This window comes from Brachyhypopomus gauderio, chromosome 5 (genome assembly GCF_052324685.1).
Source record: "Brachyhypopomus gauderio isolate BG-103 chromosome 5, BGAUD_0.2, whole genome shotgun sequence".
Lineage (NCBI taxonomy): Eukaryota > Metazoa > Chordata > Actinopteri > Gymnotiformes > Hypopomidae > Brachyhypopomus > Brachyhypopomus gauderio.
In genome coordinates, this window is record NC_135215.1 from 28,453,350 (window position 1) to 28,466,354 (window position 13,005).

The window sequence follows — 13,005 nt, forward strand, 5'->3', positions numbered from 1 at the left end:
GCATTCAGGACGTTACATTCATTTGTAGGATTGGCCACTTTGACCATAGTCAAAAAATAAAAACACAAACAGGTGTCTCGACGAAATACATTTATTTTAAGGGCTGCTAATAACCTTGCCAATTGTGAAATGAAGATTGATTTTACTTGTGTTAGGCACTATAAAGACAATAAATACAGACAAAACAGAATATTGTGAAATAGTGTTTGATATTTAAAACACTAACTTAGCCAATTAATGCTTAAAATGTAAACATTTTATTGTAAAAAGAGTTTTGATGAAAAACTCTTGGAGTGACATCCTCCTGATATGGACAATTGATTTGTTCTAGGCTAAGAAATTAAAAAAGAAAGGAAAAACAGGAAGAAAAAAAAAGTAAAATATTTACAGAATTTCTCATAGAAACATCCTTTTCACGTGATTTTACATTCAGTATTCTCAGTGTCAGGTCCCTTCATGTGGAGCGGAGATAATGGGCAGGAGGGAGCAGGACCGTGTTCAGCTGTGCTCAGCGCGTGACGGTGGAGTTCAGAAGTCCAGTCTTGCGGTTGGATTTGGAGGCCTGGCAGAGATCTCGCTGGAAGGAAACATCAAACCAGTCTAATCAGTACAAACGCTGCCAGTTTGGATTCTACTATAAGGCAGATTCACAGCTGGGTTGCCAGATTTGCTTTGAACGCATCATATTTTGCATTTCCTGGGTCCTGAGAAAGGCACCACACAAGTGTAACCAATACTGCAACATTATTTGCTACTCTGGAGTGAGCCAGAAACATCATAAGCAACAAAAGATTTCCAGTCTGAAAAGTGATCCAACAATGTGTTATGCCTCTTCAACCCAACCCATTTCTGCTGAGAACATTCACTGGTGCACTGGTCTGAGGTCCAAAACACAGAACCAGCGTCTAGGGCTCTTTAAGATTGTACCAGTATCTCAGTAACCTAGTAACTATGCACAAATAAAACTACGCCTTTAAATAGCAACAGCCAAATAGGGTTACGCTTCAGGAATATGAACGAGTCAATAAATAAATATTCCCCTGGCTGCATAATGATTGTACATCATGCATTCAGTACAATAGTTTTCATTTCAAACCAGTTGTATTAGATCCATGTAGACATCTGTTTGTGACAGCAACCTAGTGTCTGTGGAAAGGCCCAATTATGCTGAACAGGATACCAGTAATTTTTTTTTCAATTAAATCAATGTTTATATCCCAGTGGTCTTCTGAAACCCAGCGGGAAATATGCAGACTCATTACTTAATGCAGTGGGTAGCCCATCACTGTAGGGGATGAAAACGAGCAAATGTAGCTATAGTGGGATGGAGGTTGGAATTCGAACGGCTGGAAAAAAATTAAAAATAAGGAGGTTTCCTGTCGAGGCTGAACACGTCAAATTCTCTAATAGAAGAAAAGGCATATGAAAAAGAAGAAAAAGGCAAATAGAGGGAAACTAATGAGATATATAGTTTCCCTCCATTCCCTCCACCATATATATATAAAATTATTGGTGTGTGTAATCACACACACACACACACACACACACACACACACATCCATCATAAAACACACATCAACTATACATTTTCATCTGCCAAGTTTAGAGAAAATCTTCCCCTCACCCACCACTAAACACTAAAGGCAGCAGTGTTAGTCCATTCAACAGTGTACATGAAGCGGTCACCGAGAGTGTGCTTGTTACTATGCCAACTCCTATTAGAGCAGCACCACAGAGCCCCCCCCCTCCTTCAACACCCCCCCACTCCCCCAGCAGAGAAAAGGAGCAGCAGGGCAGAGAGCCCGTAGTTCCTCACCGGGTCAGCCCAGCAGAACCAGCAGCACACAGTCCGAACGGGAGTTAGTGGAGGGAGCACAAACGCGTGCGTAGACACACACGGCCATTACTTAGTCAGGTTAGAGAGAGATAGAGAGAGAGAGATAGAGAGAGATGTGGTGTGAGAGGTTGAGAGAAAGCACATAAAAGCCCTTGGTGTGTGTGCGTGTGTGTTTGTATTTTGGCAAGGGAAGAGGTGGGGTTAATATGGCAAAAATGGTTTAATTCATACAGACCTGGAGATGATTGTGGATTCAATGTTGACACAATCCCTCTAAAACAAAACGTTAAGAGTTAGACCTCTGACCTGGCTTGGTGGGGGCTACGCCAGGGGTTATGGTTCTAATCGGAGAGTAAGGATTGTGGGAATCTAGTCCTAGTCTAGCAACTATCAACACAAGCCCAGACCATCTAGACACATTAAACACACACTATGCAGAGGCAGGTCAGATGGCCTTTTATTTCTTAAGCTCCCGTGCATGTGACTGGACCGGGTCCTGCTGGGATTGCGGGTGCTGCCGGGTGCGGTTCAGGTGGCGACCGTGACAGGTGGAGGTCAGTGGGGGGCATTACCGCGAACTCAGAGTAGGAGCTGGCCACGGAGTTGATGGAGTAGTTCCGGTGTGGGCTGGCCGTCATGGTGCGCAGGGCACCGCTCAGCTGGGACACGTTCTCCTTATTGCGATCAAGGCCGCGTGGCGTGCGTCCGCGAGCAGGCGTACGTCCGCCCAAACCGACCTGGTAGAGAGACCATCAGCCACAGCACCACGGGCCAATCACCGACAGCTTTAGCTCCCCGCCAGAGGTGTGGCTAAAATTAGAGGCGTGCCTTACCTTGGTGACGGACAAAGGAGGTCGCATGGAAGGGGAGTGGCAGATGGAGCGTAGGGTGGTATTGGGGGTGGAGCTATAAATGCTGGACGTTGTATTCAGCTACAAGAAAGCATACAGCATTCAGCTTTACAGCAACAATAAAAACATCTCAAAATTTCACTGAGCTCAAAGAGCAAAGTTTTACATTTTGGGGTGGGAGACATAGCAGCTACATTATATTGATATTTGAAGTCACGTTTGGCACACGATATGTATTAAAAGGTTTCTAAGGTAAACTGAACAGGCATGATGCTCTGGCAAATCGTTAGTGGCAAAATAAACCAATATAAAAATAAATAAATAAACCTCCCCCAGACAACCCGCACCCCCACATAAAGCCCAGGAGGAGGCACCTTGCGGGTCTTCCCTGGGGTGGGCGTGCCTGCCAACCTCCTCTTGCTGGGTGTTCTCACAGCTGTGCCATATAGCATGTCCTCCTCGATTTGTTTACTCTTCTTCATTTGCTGCACAGAAATAAAATACAAGAAACCCATGGGGACAGGAAATCACAATACAAATGGAACCTTCTCATTAAGATGCTTCCAGAACCTTCCAGAGCAGAGATTTAATATGACAGGAGGCTTGTGCAGGATGCCAGCTGGTTTATAATGAGATCACAGAGATCAGTCTTTGACCCTTTAGCAGATCCCTCCTTCTTCATTCTCTTATAACTTAATTATCCTTATTATAATGACTTTAAACAGGGCTTTTACTGCAGACTTATTTCCCCCTTTCCTTTCCAATTACAATGGTAATGATTTTAAACCTGTTAGCATTAACCGTTCAGACTCTGTGTTTATGATAATAATGAATTATTCATTAGCTGTAATTACCCTTTCCAGCTTCTCCTTCTCCTTTTCCAGCTGGTGCAGGCTCCACTGCTCCTCAACGTACTGTGTGAAACACTGGCCGTTGACCCGGAACTCCGCCCCCTGCTCCGCCTCCCACTGCTCAATCTGGCTCTTCAGTGTCTTCTCCAGCTAAGCAAAGGAGACACATTTACATGGGAGATACTGTCCACTCAGAGAGCAACATTCATACGGTGCAGACTCCACCCCCAGAGCAGGAGGCGTGGAGGAGGCGGAGGAAGGGGCGGACCTTGGGCAAGCTCTTCTGCAGCTCCGCCCGCTGTTTCTCCTCCCGCAGCAGGTTGCCTCCCCTGTTGTGGAAGCGAGACGGGTCGGTGGCCTTTTTCTGTGGGCGAGAAGAAAAAAATTCTTACCGGTCAGTCACCTTACTGACCCGGAGCGACCCGCACGACTGAGGGGAGGAACTCGTTTACGTGGGGGGCGTGAAAGCAAAGCCCTCCACCCCCGCCCCGCTGGAACAAGGGTCGCGCAGCCCAGGCTGAGGGGGCAGCGGGCACGGCAGAGGGACTGACCTCCAGCTCCCGGAAGAGAGCCCAGTTGCTGTGCCAGCTGCTGACTCCATCGTAAAGCTCCCTGTGGCCCTCGTGATGCTCCTTCAGACGCTGCTGCTCCTGCTCGTGCGCCTCCAGCAGCTCCTCTGTGAACGTGTCTGACAAAAACATCCACACCAGTAATAATGAGACGGGTAAGAGGCCAGACAGCCTGAGGCTGCATCTCCAATAACAGAAATCTGACCAAGACTCTCAGAGCTGAGAAGCCCCATCAAATCAATTTATTTATAAAGCCCTTGTGAAACACGTATGCAATAACAGGGAAGTAGAGAGCCGAGTCAAAGATTTAATTTACAACCATTAAACTGCATTTTCTAATGCTTCCGCAGATCATTTAATTCTCTCTTTCTGAAGACATCCGGGAATAGTTTCAGAATCAAACGCTCTGCCGTGGTTTCCACGAGAATACGAGCAATGGTGCGGAACTGAGAGGTTTTGCTGCTTTAGATGCAAGACAGCTCCTCCATCTCAACACCCAATCAGACGTACTTAGACATGCAGTCACATTACTGCTGTGCAGACACAATAGGATGTCGCACACGACAAAAAATAATAATAAACGAAACACAGAAAACAAATGCAGTTCAACACTTTAATGAAAACCTTGGGCAAGTTATGGATCAACACGTATGCAAAGCAAAATTAAACTCCGTTAAACAGGGTTCTGCCCAGCTGCACATCACAGAACCTTAGGCAAACGAAGTAACCTGCTTTGCTTTTTAACCATATTGTAATAATTAAATAGTAATAAGTTGGATATGACTATATGATAACATCTGCAATAAAAAGACCTACATGATCACTAAAAAAAAAAATAAAATAAAAAAAAAACGTTAGTGGTGTATAATTGACCATATTCTACAAACGTGTTAGAGCTTTGTTTAAAAAGCACTGCTACAATGGAAGCAGATATACCGTCATGGTACGGGGCGAAGGCCTGCCTCTGCTCCGGGCTGTAGAAGCACTTCTCCCACAGCGTGGCAATCTCTCCCCTCAGCGTCTCAACCACGCTCTTAATGTTCTTCATCTTCAGCTCCTCCAGACGCTCGACCTCCATCTGCAGCTGTAGGAGGAGCGTGCAGGGGGACACTGAGCACGAGGACATCACACTCGCAAAACAAAGCTGAGCAGTTACGTGTAGAACGTGTTGATTAGTCACAGCGTGAGACTGGACATTTAACTCAAAATTTTAATCAGGACTCACAACCGTTGCTCACAAACCGGATTTAATAAATAAAATTTAATTAAACATGGAAAACGAACAAAATGGAACAGTGTCATTAGACGAGGACAGCACTAAAGGTTGTGCTTGTGCATGTAAATCCAATACTGCATTGCCAAACACGCATCCGCTGCTTGGTACTGCCCATCCACTCACAGCATCCATGTTTCTCTTCCCGCTGCTGGTCATGTGCACGGTGACGGCGTCTCTCTCGTCCTGAGGGACACGCAGCCTCTCCCACAGCTCCACGATGCGGCTGCGGTGGGACACACACACCTCCTCGATCCGCGCTTTGCGATTCTCTAGCTGAATCACACACACACACACACACACACACACACATATAAAGCTCTTACCCAAAGCTACTTACAAAAGCATACTTATCTAGTGTAAGCAGGTGAGTCCTAAAATATCCTTAAACTGAGATACTGTATTCAGTCATTAGTGAAACCCAGCGGTTTTGAGCATTATCCCGTCACACAGAGCACTCAATAAAGTAATCATTCCAACCTGAAAGGTACTGAAACCACAACTACAGCCAGATTTAATGAAAGCAACATTAACAAGATTAATGAACACCAATAGCAGGCTGTTAAACAGATCACCCTGACATGAGGTGAGAATGAGGCACTCTAAATGAAAGATGGCCCTGCAGGATAGGGCAAGATAGAACCGGGAACAGACAGACTCATGGGCAAGACACTGCATTTGGTGCAGTCCAATAAATAAATAACTAACAAACGGGGGATGTGAGATGTGTTAGCAGTGACTCAGAATGGTTTGTGTGTGGGTGTGTTTGTGTGTACCTGGTTCAGTAGGACTTTAAGGGCAGTAATATTCTCCATCGAGAGGCAGAACGCCTCCTCATCCTCACACACTACATCCCTCTCAAAACTGGTGTCCGGCATCTGCTCCAGATCCTCCATACACGTCACGATCTGACGTTTGATGGCCACAAACTCGGCGTGACGACGCTCCTAAACACACGTGCTCCAGTCAGCACCGTCTCTCTACTGTTCACACTGATATTAAGAAAACTCACCACTGTCTCCTGCAGGCACTTGTTAAACACCCCATCAAATTATGCAAGGGTAATAAGAAGCATGGACATGCACTAGAACACGGGGTCGTTCCTGATCTCAGAACATCTGACCTTCTCTTGGTTGCGGGTGGCGATGTGCTGACGGTAGTTCTCCAGCTGCGGGGCAGAGGGCACGCGGTCGGGGTCGATGGCGTATGGATCATCGCACAGGACATCGCAAAGCTCACGGTCCTGCTGCATCAGGGTCTTCAGCTCACTCATCCTCTGGGTCTTCTGCTTCAGCATGACCTTCAGACGCGTGCGGATCTCCTTCTCCAACTGGAGCATGGTGAGGCCTTCATCGTCCTGACACACAAACACTTAATAGAACCAAACACCAGCACAGGGAGACAACCACAGACCAAATCCAGATCTAAAACCATCCATGTAAATCACCTCAAAAGGTGGAAGCCCAAGCTCCTCACATAAACCATCCAGCTCCTTACGACAGCCCTCAATGCTGCTCAGCAACCTCTTCTTCAACCCCTCCTCCTCTGCTATCATCATGTCCAACAGGTTCTGCAAGAAACATAAATGTCAACAACCAGAAGCCAACAACTTTCTAATGTATTCAAAGGCACGTTCCAGTTTTAAGGCGCACACAATAACAGACGCCAGAAAAAAACAAACCCAAACAAAAACAACCATGTAAATCACCTTTATATGCATCCTAACCGCGTCGGTCCGCTGAAACCTCTGGTCCTCCGGGATCCCGATCTCCTCCCAGATGTCTTTTAACCGGTTCAGCGCTTTATTCAGGCATGCCACCGACTCCGCCGCATGCAACTCACTGCAGGATGTGAACACACACACACACATTCAGCTCCAGGTGGCTGTGTTGATAAACGGGCCTAGTCCTTCAGCTGTAGCTGTAAGCTAACGAGTTAGCTAGCCGGCTAAAGACCACCGTCATGTTTCATTGAATAACGTTCTGAAATTAAATTAATAGTTAGCCCTTACCTCTTCCTCATCGTGAAGCTCGGTTAAAAATAAAATAAAATAAAACTGAAGTGTAAAAAGATAATCATTAAAATGTTCCACTTGTTGTCGAACCCAGAAAGGAACTGAGCTAGCTAACCCAGCCACTCTCGCGCACACACGGCCACGCAATTTCAAGCGTCCTCCGCGATTCAAATCCTGCACCCAAACGTGTACTTGTCACTGATTGGCTGAAACCCGGATGACGTCATCGAAACCCAATCCCATCCTGTTGATTGGTTGAACGGACGGAAACGCAAGGCGCATCAACAAATCCTATTTTTAAAAGATGAATGCGCGATTTTGTTTGATTTAAGAGGTCAATCAATGGAGAGTTAACGCTATTACAATTTCAAATATAAATATGATTAATGTGTCGCTGAATGCTGTACCGGTTTGGCTTTTATGTATCTGATCATTTGCGTTTAGATTTTAACCAACATTAAAATCCATCGGTTTAGAAAGCAATAAGTTGTAGCCATATATATATTGTATAGCCATATATATATATAAGATATATAAGATTATTGGTTAATTATATAATGATCACACACATATGTGTGTGTGTGTGTGTGTGTGAACATTATATAAATAACCAATAATCTTTTGTATATTGGACTTTTTCCTCTGTTTACATATTGAAACATACTGTAAAATAGCCAGTTGTGAATACTTGGTTTGTTGTAAAAAATCTATTAAAACATTTTAATGATTTGAGAGAGCTTTTTCCATAACAAGACAGTCAGTGTGAATCTTTGAGTCCGTGAGACAACAAATCCTGTTTTTCAAGACAAAAAAGTTTGAGATGTTAGATGCAGAGATCAGAGCAGAGCTGAATACGTTTGCTGTTATCTCATCAGCATAATCCACTACATGGAACATAAATGACTTTCTACATTTCACATTCAGTACTGTTTTTTTTTGTATAAACGAACAAAACGGAATTGTGTGATAAACAGTATAATCTCTTCTATAATGATCTAATTATCTAATTCCATGGTATCAGTCAGGAGTCTTGCTTCTTTATGTCAATGTCTCTGCTTTCCAAAAACACTTTAACTTTTCTCCAAAACACACACACACACACACACACACACACACACACACACACACACACACACACAAAAAAACTGAGAGGTGACCAGTCCTGCTGTTTGAGCAGAAAGTTTATTTTATTGTAGTTCAATTATCGCATTCTGAGTTTAAGTCAGTATTCAGTTTAAGTTTTATTTGTATTTATTTCATATAAAACTACATGATAAACAGGTTCACAGAAATCCACTACACCTGTCTCTTCAAACTGAAGTATCTCCATATGGAGATTTACTCTCAGGAGTGTTCAGGCCGCACGCGTCATGAGCTCCTCCAGGGCTCTCTCGCGGTGGTTCTCGTGCAGAAGTAGGACCTCTTTAATGGTGCTCTGCTGGAAGCCCATCTCACAGAACTGTGCAAGCAAGTGTAAGAATTCAGCAGCCTGTCAGACAGAAGCACATCAACAAATCACCAATGAAATAGCTAACAGTGAAGGAAAGAGGGAAGACTAAGATCACGCACGCACACACACGTGCACGCGCACACACACTATATATATATATATATATATATATATATATATATATATATATATATATATATATATAGAGAGAGAGAGAGAGAGAGAGAGAGAGAGAGAGAGAGAGAGAGAAAGAGAGAGAGAGAATAAAGGTGTATATTTTGTATGTATGTATTTGATCAAATGCTGTGCTGTTGATGTAGGTTTAGCAGATAATAATATCATATATTATACATATAATACTCAACCTTTGGCTTTCTGTTAACATCTCAGGGTATTTACAATGTTTACTATGGGTTTCTAATTTTCTGAACATTATTTGCAGTATTCAGATGTGGGTGGTTACAAAAATATGCGCTCTTCACCTTTCTCTCACAGTTCTGAAACATCTCTAGAGCATCATCCACCTGAGTCTTCTCATAACCCAGCGCACACAGACGATCGCACGCCAGCAGATATTTGAGAGTCTGTATATAGAATGTAGAAGGTGAAACACTTGTAAATGTCTTCATACACTTTGGTCTTGGTGACAAATTTGGCTTGTTTTGGCCCTCTAGTGGCTCAGTTTTGCTACTGCAGTTTGTGGTGTGCAGTCCAAGTGTGTATAAAGCCTGCATTATTCTTTTTTTTATGATTTTATCAAATTCCCTAATAATGTAACATTCTTCCAGATTTCTGACTGCACTAAAATGTTACTAATTTTGTTTTTATTAATTCTGACCACTGTTTTCAGCTTTTCAGATGTCAGGCTTGAACATTTTCTAAGCACTTTTACAGCAGATCATTCATTCTAAGCATTCATTACACTAGTTACTTTTTCTAAGCCTTTTTTAAAAAGACAAAGCAAAATGAGGGTTATTTATCGTTTCTTCATTTTGTCTGTTTATTCAGGGCCTAGTAATGTTGCCTGTGTGTGTGTGCGTGTGTGCATTGCCTGTTCGGCGCTGTGAGGGCCAGTACGCTGCAGAGCGAGTATGGCCGTGCGGAGTGGGTAGCCCTGAGCTGTAATGGTCTCCAGAACCTCCCTCTCCTCCTCACTCAGGGCGCAGAGCAGCTCCACAGAAGAGTCCACACCCGTGCGGCAACCCCCATGGGAGGTCTGTGGACGAACAGCCTAACACACACACACACACACACACACACACACACACACACACACACACAGTACTACTTCTTACTGTCTTTCATTGCTGTGGTTTCTCAGTATGCTGCCAGAAGAGGTTGTGATATGTTAGATGGTGTGTGTCTGTGTGTGTGTGTGTGGGGGGGGTGTCATGCCTGCAGGGTGTTCCTGTGCTGCCGTGCGGAGGGCAGAGGCCCCGCTGATGACGGTCTGGGCTGCGTCCCTGGCTGCCTGTTCCTCCTCCCGCTGCAGCCCCCACAGACGTTTCTCCTGCGTGAGGCCCTCTGGGCGTGCGGGCTGCTCACGGAGCCCTGGGGGGGCGGGGCCAGGCTTCGGGGGGCGTGGGCCTGTGGGAGCTGGGCGGCCGAACGCCGCTGGGCCTCGCGGAGCAGGGAGGGCGGGCGTCTGGGTGCGGCCCGGCCCAGGGCGTCCTCCTCCGGAGAGGAGCGTTCGTCGTCCTCCCAGTAGCCGGCTCCCTCGCACTCCGAGTCAGCTACGAGGAAGTGCACGGAGCGGCTGATTGGCCGACGCGACTCCGCTGCTCCCACGCTCAGGCTGCGTGGGCGCGCCGTCCCGTCCCACAAGGCCTTGCTGCAGAGGCGGGTGGCGCGCCTGTCCTGGGGGCTGCCGAACAGGAGGCGGTATGGCGGGCAGGAAGGAGCCACGCACGCTCGCTGGGCCCCGGGCGTCGACGCCCTGCCTTCCTCATCACGACCTGCTTGGAGCTTAGTCAGAACCCAGTTTTCCAGAGAGAAGACATACTAAAGAACAGAAGGAAAAAATAACTTAATGCCTCATGCAAGCCTTGAACTTATGCTTTAGACTGACTAACATTTAAGCTATTTAGCTATAAACATTTAGCTATTAATGCAGCTAAAAATATCAGGCAGTCATAAAATGCTTTTTATTATATGCATTTTTATGTATTGCACATTTTAAAAATGGCTGTAATCACATTCTTTCTTTAGAAATTTGAAATAACATTCATGCGTGGGATGTACATTTTGGTTCATCTGTTGAAATGCGGTTGTTATGTGTGTGAGACCTGCGTGTCTTGTAGTATTTGGTGGTAGTCTGGGACACTGATTTCCGGGGTAGTGACCAGCTCCATCATTCCCTGTGGCTCTCTCAGACATCCCAGGAGAACGATGAACGGAACCTCATCCAGACTGCTTATTCTGTCATCAACAGACCAAGAGACACACACTATATAGTGCAGAATCTCAGGTTTATTTGACGGCATTTACATACATACTGGATGAGTCATATTTCTCTACTCCTTTTGCACACTTTAGTGATCCAAATATAATTAGATCATGACAGCTAACACAAATTATAATAGCGAGTGGATTTTACGGTATTTTAAGAAGTTTCGTTATTGCAGGACAGTTGAGTCCTAGTTATGTATAGTTATTTTAATCTCCCTCACATGGCTAGAACCTCAGTCAGAAACGAAGCGTCCTGGCATCAAGGCCTGCAGTGGTGGTGGTGGCTGGGCCTGGATGCTGTGGCTGACTATTGGCCAGGCTGCTTTTTATCCGTAAAGGATTTGTTTAAACCCAAATATATGAGTTTGAAATCCTTTTTAGCGTCGTTCGGCTCCGTACTTTCAACCTTCACAAAGAACCTGATGTGGCCTCGGCTGATATAATAGGATTAGAGTTGCTCAGACTGTACCGACCTACGTGATATCTCTTGAATACACAAGGCTGAAGACACTGAATCAAGCAGGAGCTGAAAACTGCTGCAGACTGATAAACACAGTGAACCATTAAAACACAACTGTCCACATTAGGAATGCACAGAAACTTTTTGTCCACTGAAAAATCACATTTTTCTGGCCTAAAAACAAAGGGTTTCTAAAAGCATAGTCTCCTCTTGTGCACTAGTCAGACGTAAACAGCTCAAGCTGCAGAAGTAATGAATACAAGTTTTGTGTTTTGAATTTAGATTTTGGCTACAAAGTTTTATTTTGATGCATTAGTAATGCAAACACTGCAGATTGCACTAAGGTCTGTGCTAATGTAATGTGAAATGCTAGCTTACAATCCAGCGTGTGCACTCAAGACTGCAGGGCCTGTCCGTCAGACCTGGGTCTGCTGTGGACACACCTACCTGCAGTGCTCCTTTGAAGTCATCAAAGTTGCTGTGCGTCCGTGTTGCTCTGGAGGGGAAGGCGGTATGTGGACAGACTGGTCCAGTGCCTCCCTGCTGTACGGACACACTAAAGGGATTAGAGGCATACACTAAACCCTTCATCACCAGTTGATCAACACACACATGCACACAAGATGTCAGTTGACCGATAGTTTCTAATACTTTATTTTTGAAATGGCATCTTATGGAGCAGCAGGGTCAGCGCTGGAGGGTGTGTGTGTGTGTGTGTCAAGACCCCCCCTCCCCCAAAAGCAGAGAGGAACCTGTGGAGAAGGGCTGTGGTTAGAGGACAGCTGTGTTAACTTCAGGCCAGTGTGAACCAACAGCAAGAGCTGGACAGAAGGGCCTGGGGCACAAAGAACTCTGGGAATGCAAGGAGTGGTGTGTGTGTGTGTGTGTGTGTTGGGGGGGGGGGGGGGTAGTGAACACACACTTGTGTGTGTGGATTAGTGTACACAGACTGCCAAGTGCACACATGGTCTGTACCCTGCTTGAAGAGGATCAGAGAAATGCTGACGTTGCAGATTCATCAACCATGGAGAGCATGTACATTTTACACTGATGTAAATGAACACACACACACGCTCATAGTGAATCAACCCATGTGCCATGTGAGAGGACACATACTGTGGCACTAATGGTGATGTTTTCTTCTTCCCACCATTTCACTTGCATTGTGCAGGAGAGGCCAGGGAGGCTGTTCTGTGAATATTTTAGCATCCATAACAAGTCCATTTTACATCCTTTTAAAGAACACACACAT

At 45.3% G+C, this 13,005-nt stretch overlaps 2 protein-coding genes across 6 annotated transcripts; both read right to left on the bottom strand.

The window, feature by feature from the left end:
* Window positions 1-77: 77 nt before the first annotated feature.
* On the bottom strand, window positions 78-7,552 carry prc1a (protein regulator of cytokinesis 1a). Of its 2 annotated transcripts, XM_077006891.1 has the most exons (15): window positions 7,393-7,552; window positions 7,090-7,222; window positions 6,829-6,951; window positions 6,505-6,738; window positions 6,158-6,328; window positions 5,508-5,657; window positions 5,045-5,192; window positions 4,091-4,227; window positions 3,808-3,903; window positions 3,543-3,689; window positions 3,063-3,173; window positions 2,671-2,769; window positions 2,410-2,574; window positions 2,073-2,110; window positions 78-577 (listed from the first exon to the last, which is right to left on the bottom strand). In XM_077006891.1, the coding sequence occupies exons 1-15, from the start codon at window positions 7,401-7,403 to the stop codon at window positions 529-531; spliced, it is 1,812 nt and encodes a 603-aa protein (XP_076863006.1). In that variant the 5' UTR covers window positions 7,404-7,552; the 3' UTR covers window positions 78-528. The 2 variants fall into 2 exon arrangements, with proteins under 2 accessions (XP_076863006.1, XP_076863007.1); XM_077006892.1 differs by lacking the exon at window positions 2,073-2,110.
* Window positions 7,553-8,596: 1,044 nt separating this feature from the next.
* On the bottom strand, window positions 8,597-12,997 carry ubap1la (ubiquitin associated protein 1-like a). Of its 4 annotated transcripts, none has more exons than XM_077006899.1 (7): window positions 12,870-12,997; window positions 12,201-12,296; window positions 11,131-11,263; window positions 10,241-10,846; window positions 9,897-10,076; window positions 9,328-9,429; window positions 8,597-8,884 (listed from the first exon to the last, which is right to left on the bottom strand). In XM_077006899.1, the coding sequence occupies exons 2-7, from the start codon at window positions 12,221-12,223 to the stop codon at window positions 8,750-8,752; spliced, it is 1,179 nt and encodes a 392-aa protein (XP_076863014.1). In that variant the 5' UTR covers window positions 12,224-12,296; window positions 12,870-12,997; the 3' UTR covers window positions 8,597-8,749. The 4 variants fall into 4 exon arrangements, with proteins under 4 accessions (XP_076863014.1, XP_076863011.1, XP_076863012.1 ...); XM_077006896.1 differs by having other exon boundaries at window positions 12,201-12,309; window positions 12,870-12,969; XM_077006897.1 differs by having other exon boundaries at window positions 8,597-8,854; window positions 12,201-12,910.
* Between the last annotated feature and the right edge of the window lie 8 nt (window positions 12,998-13,005).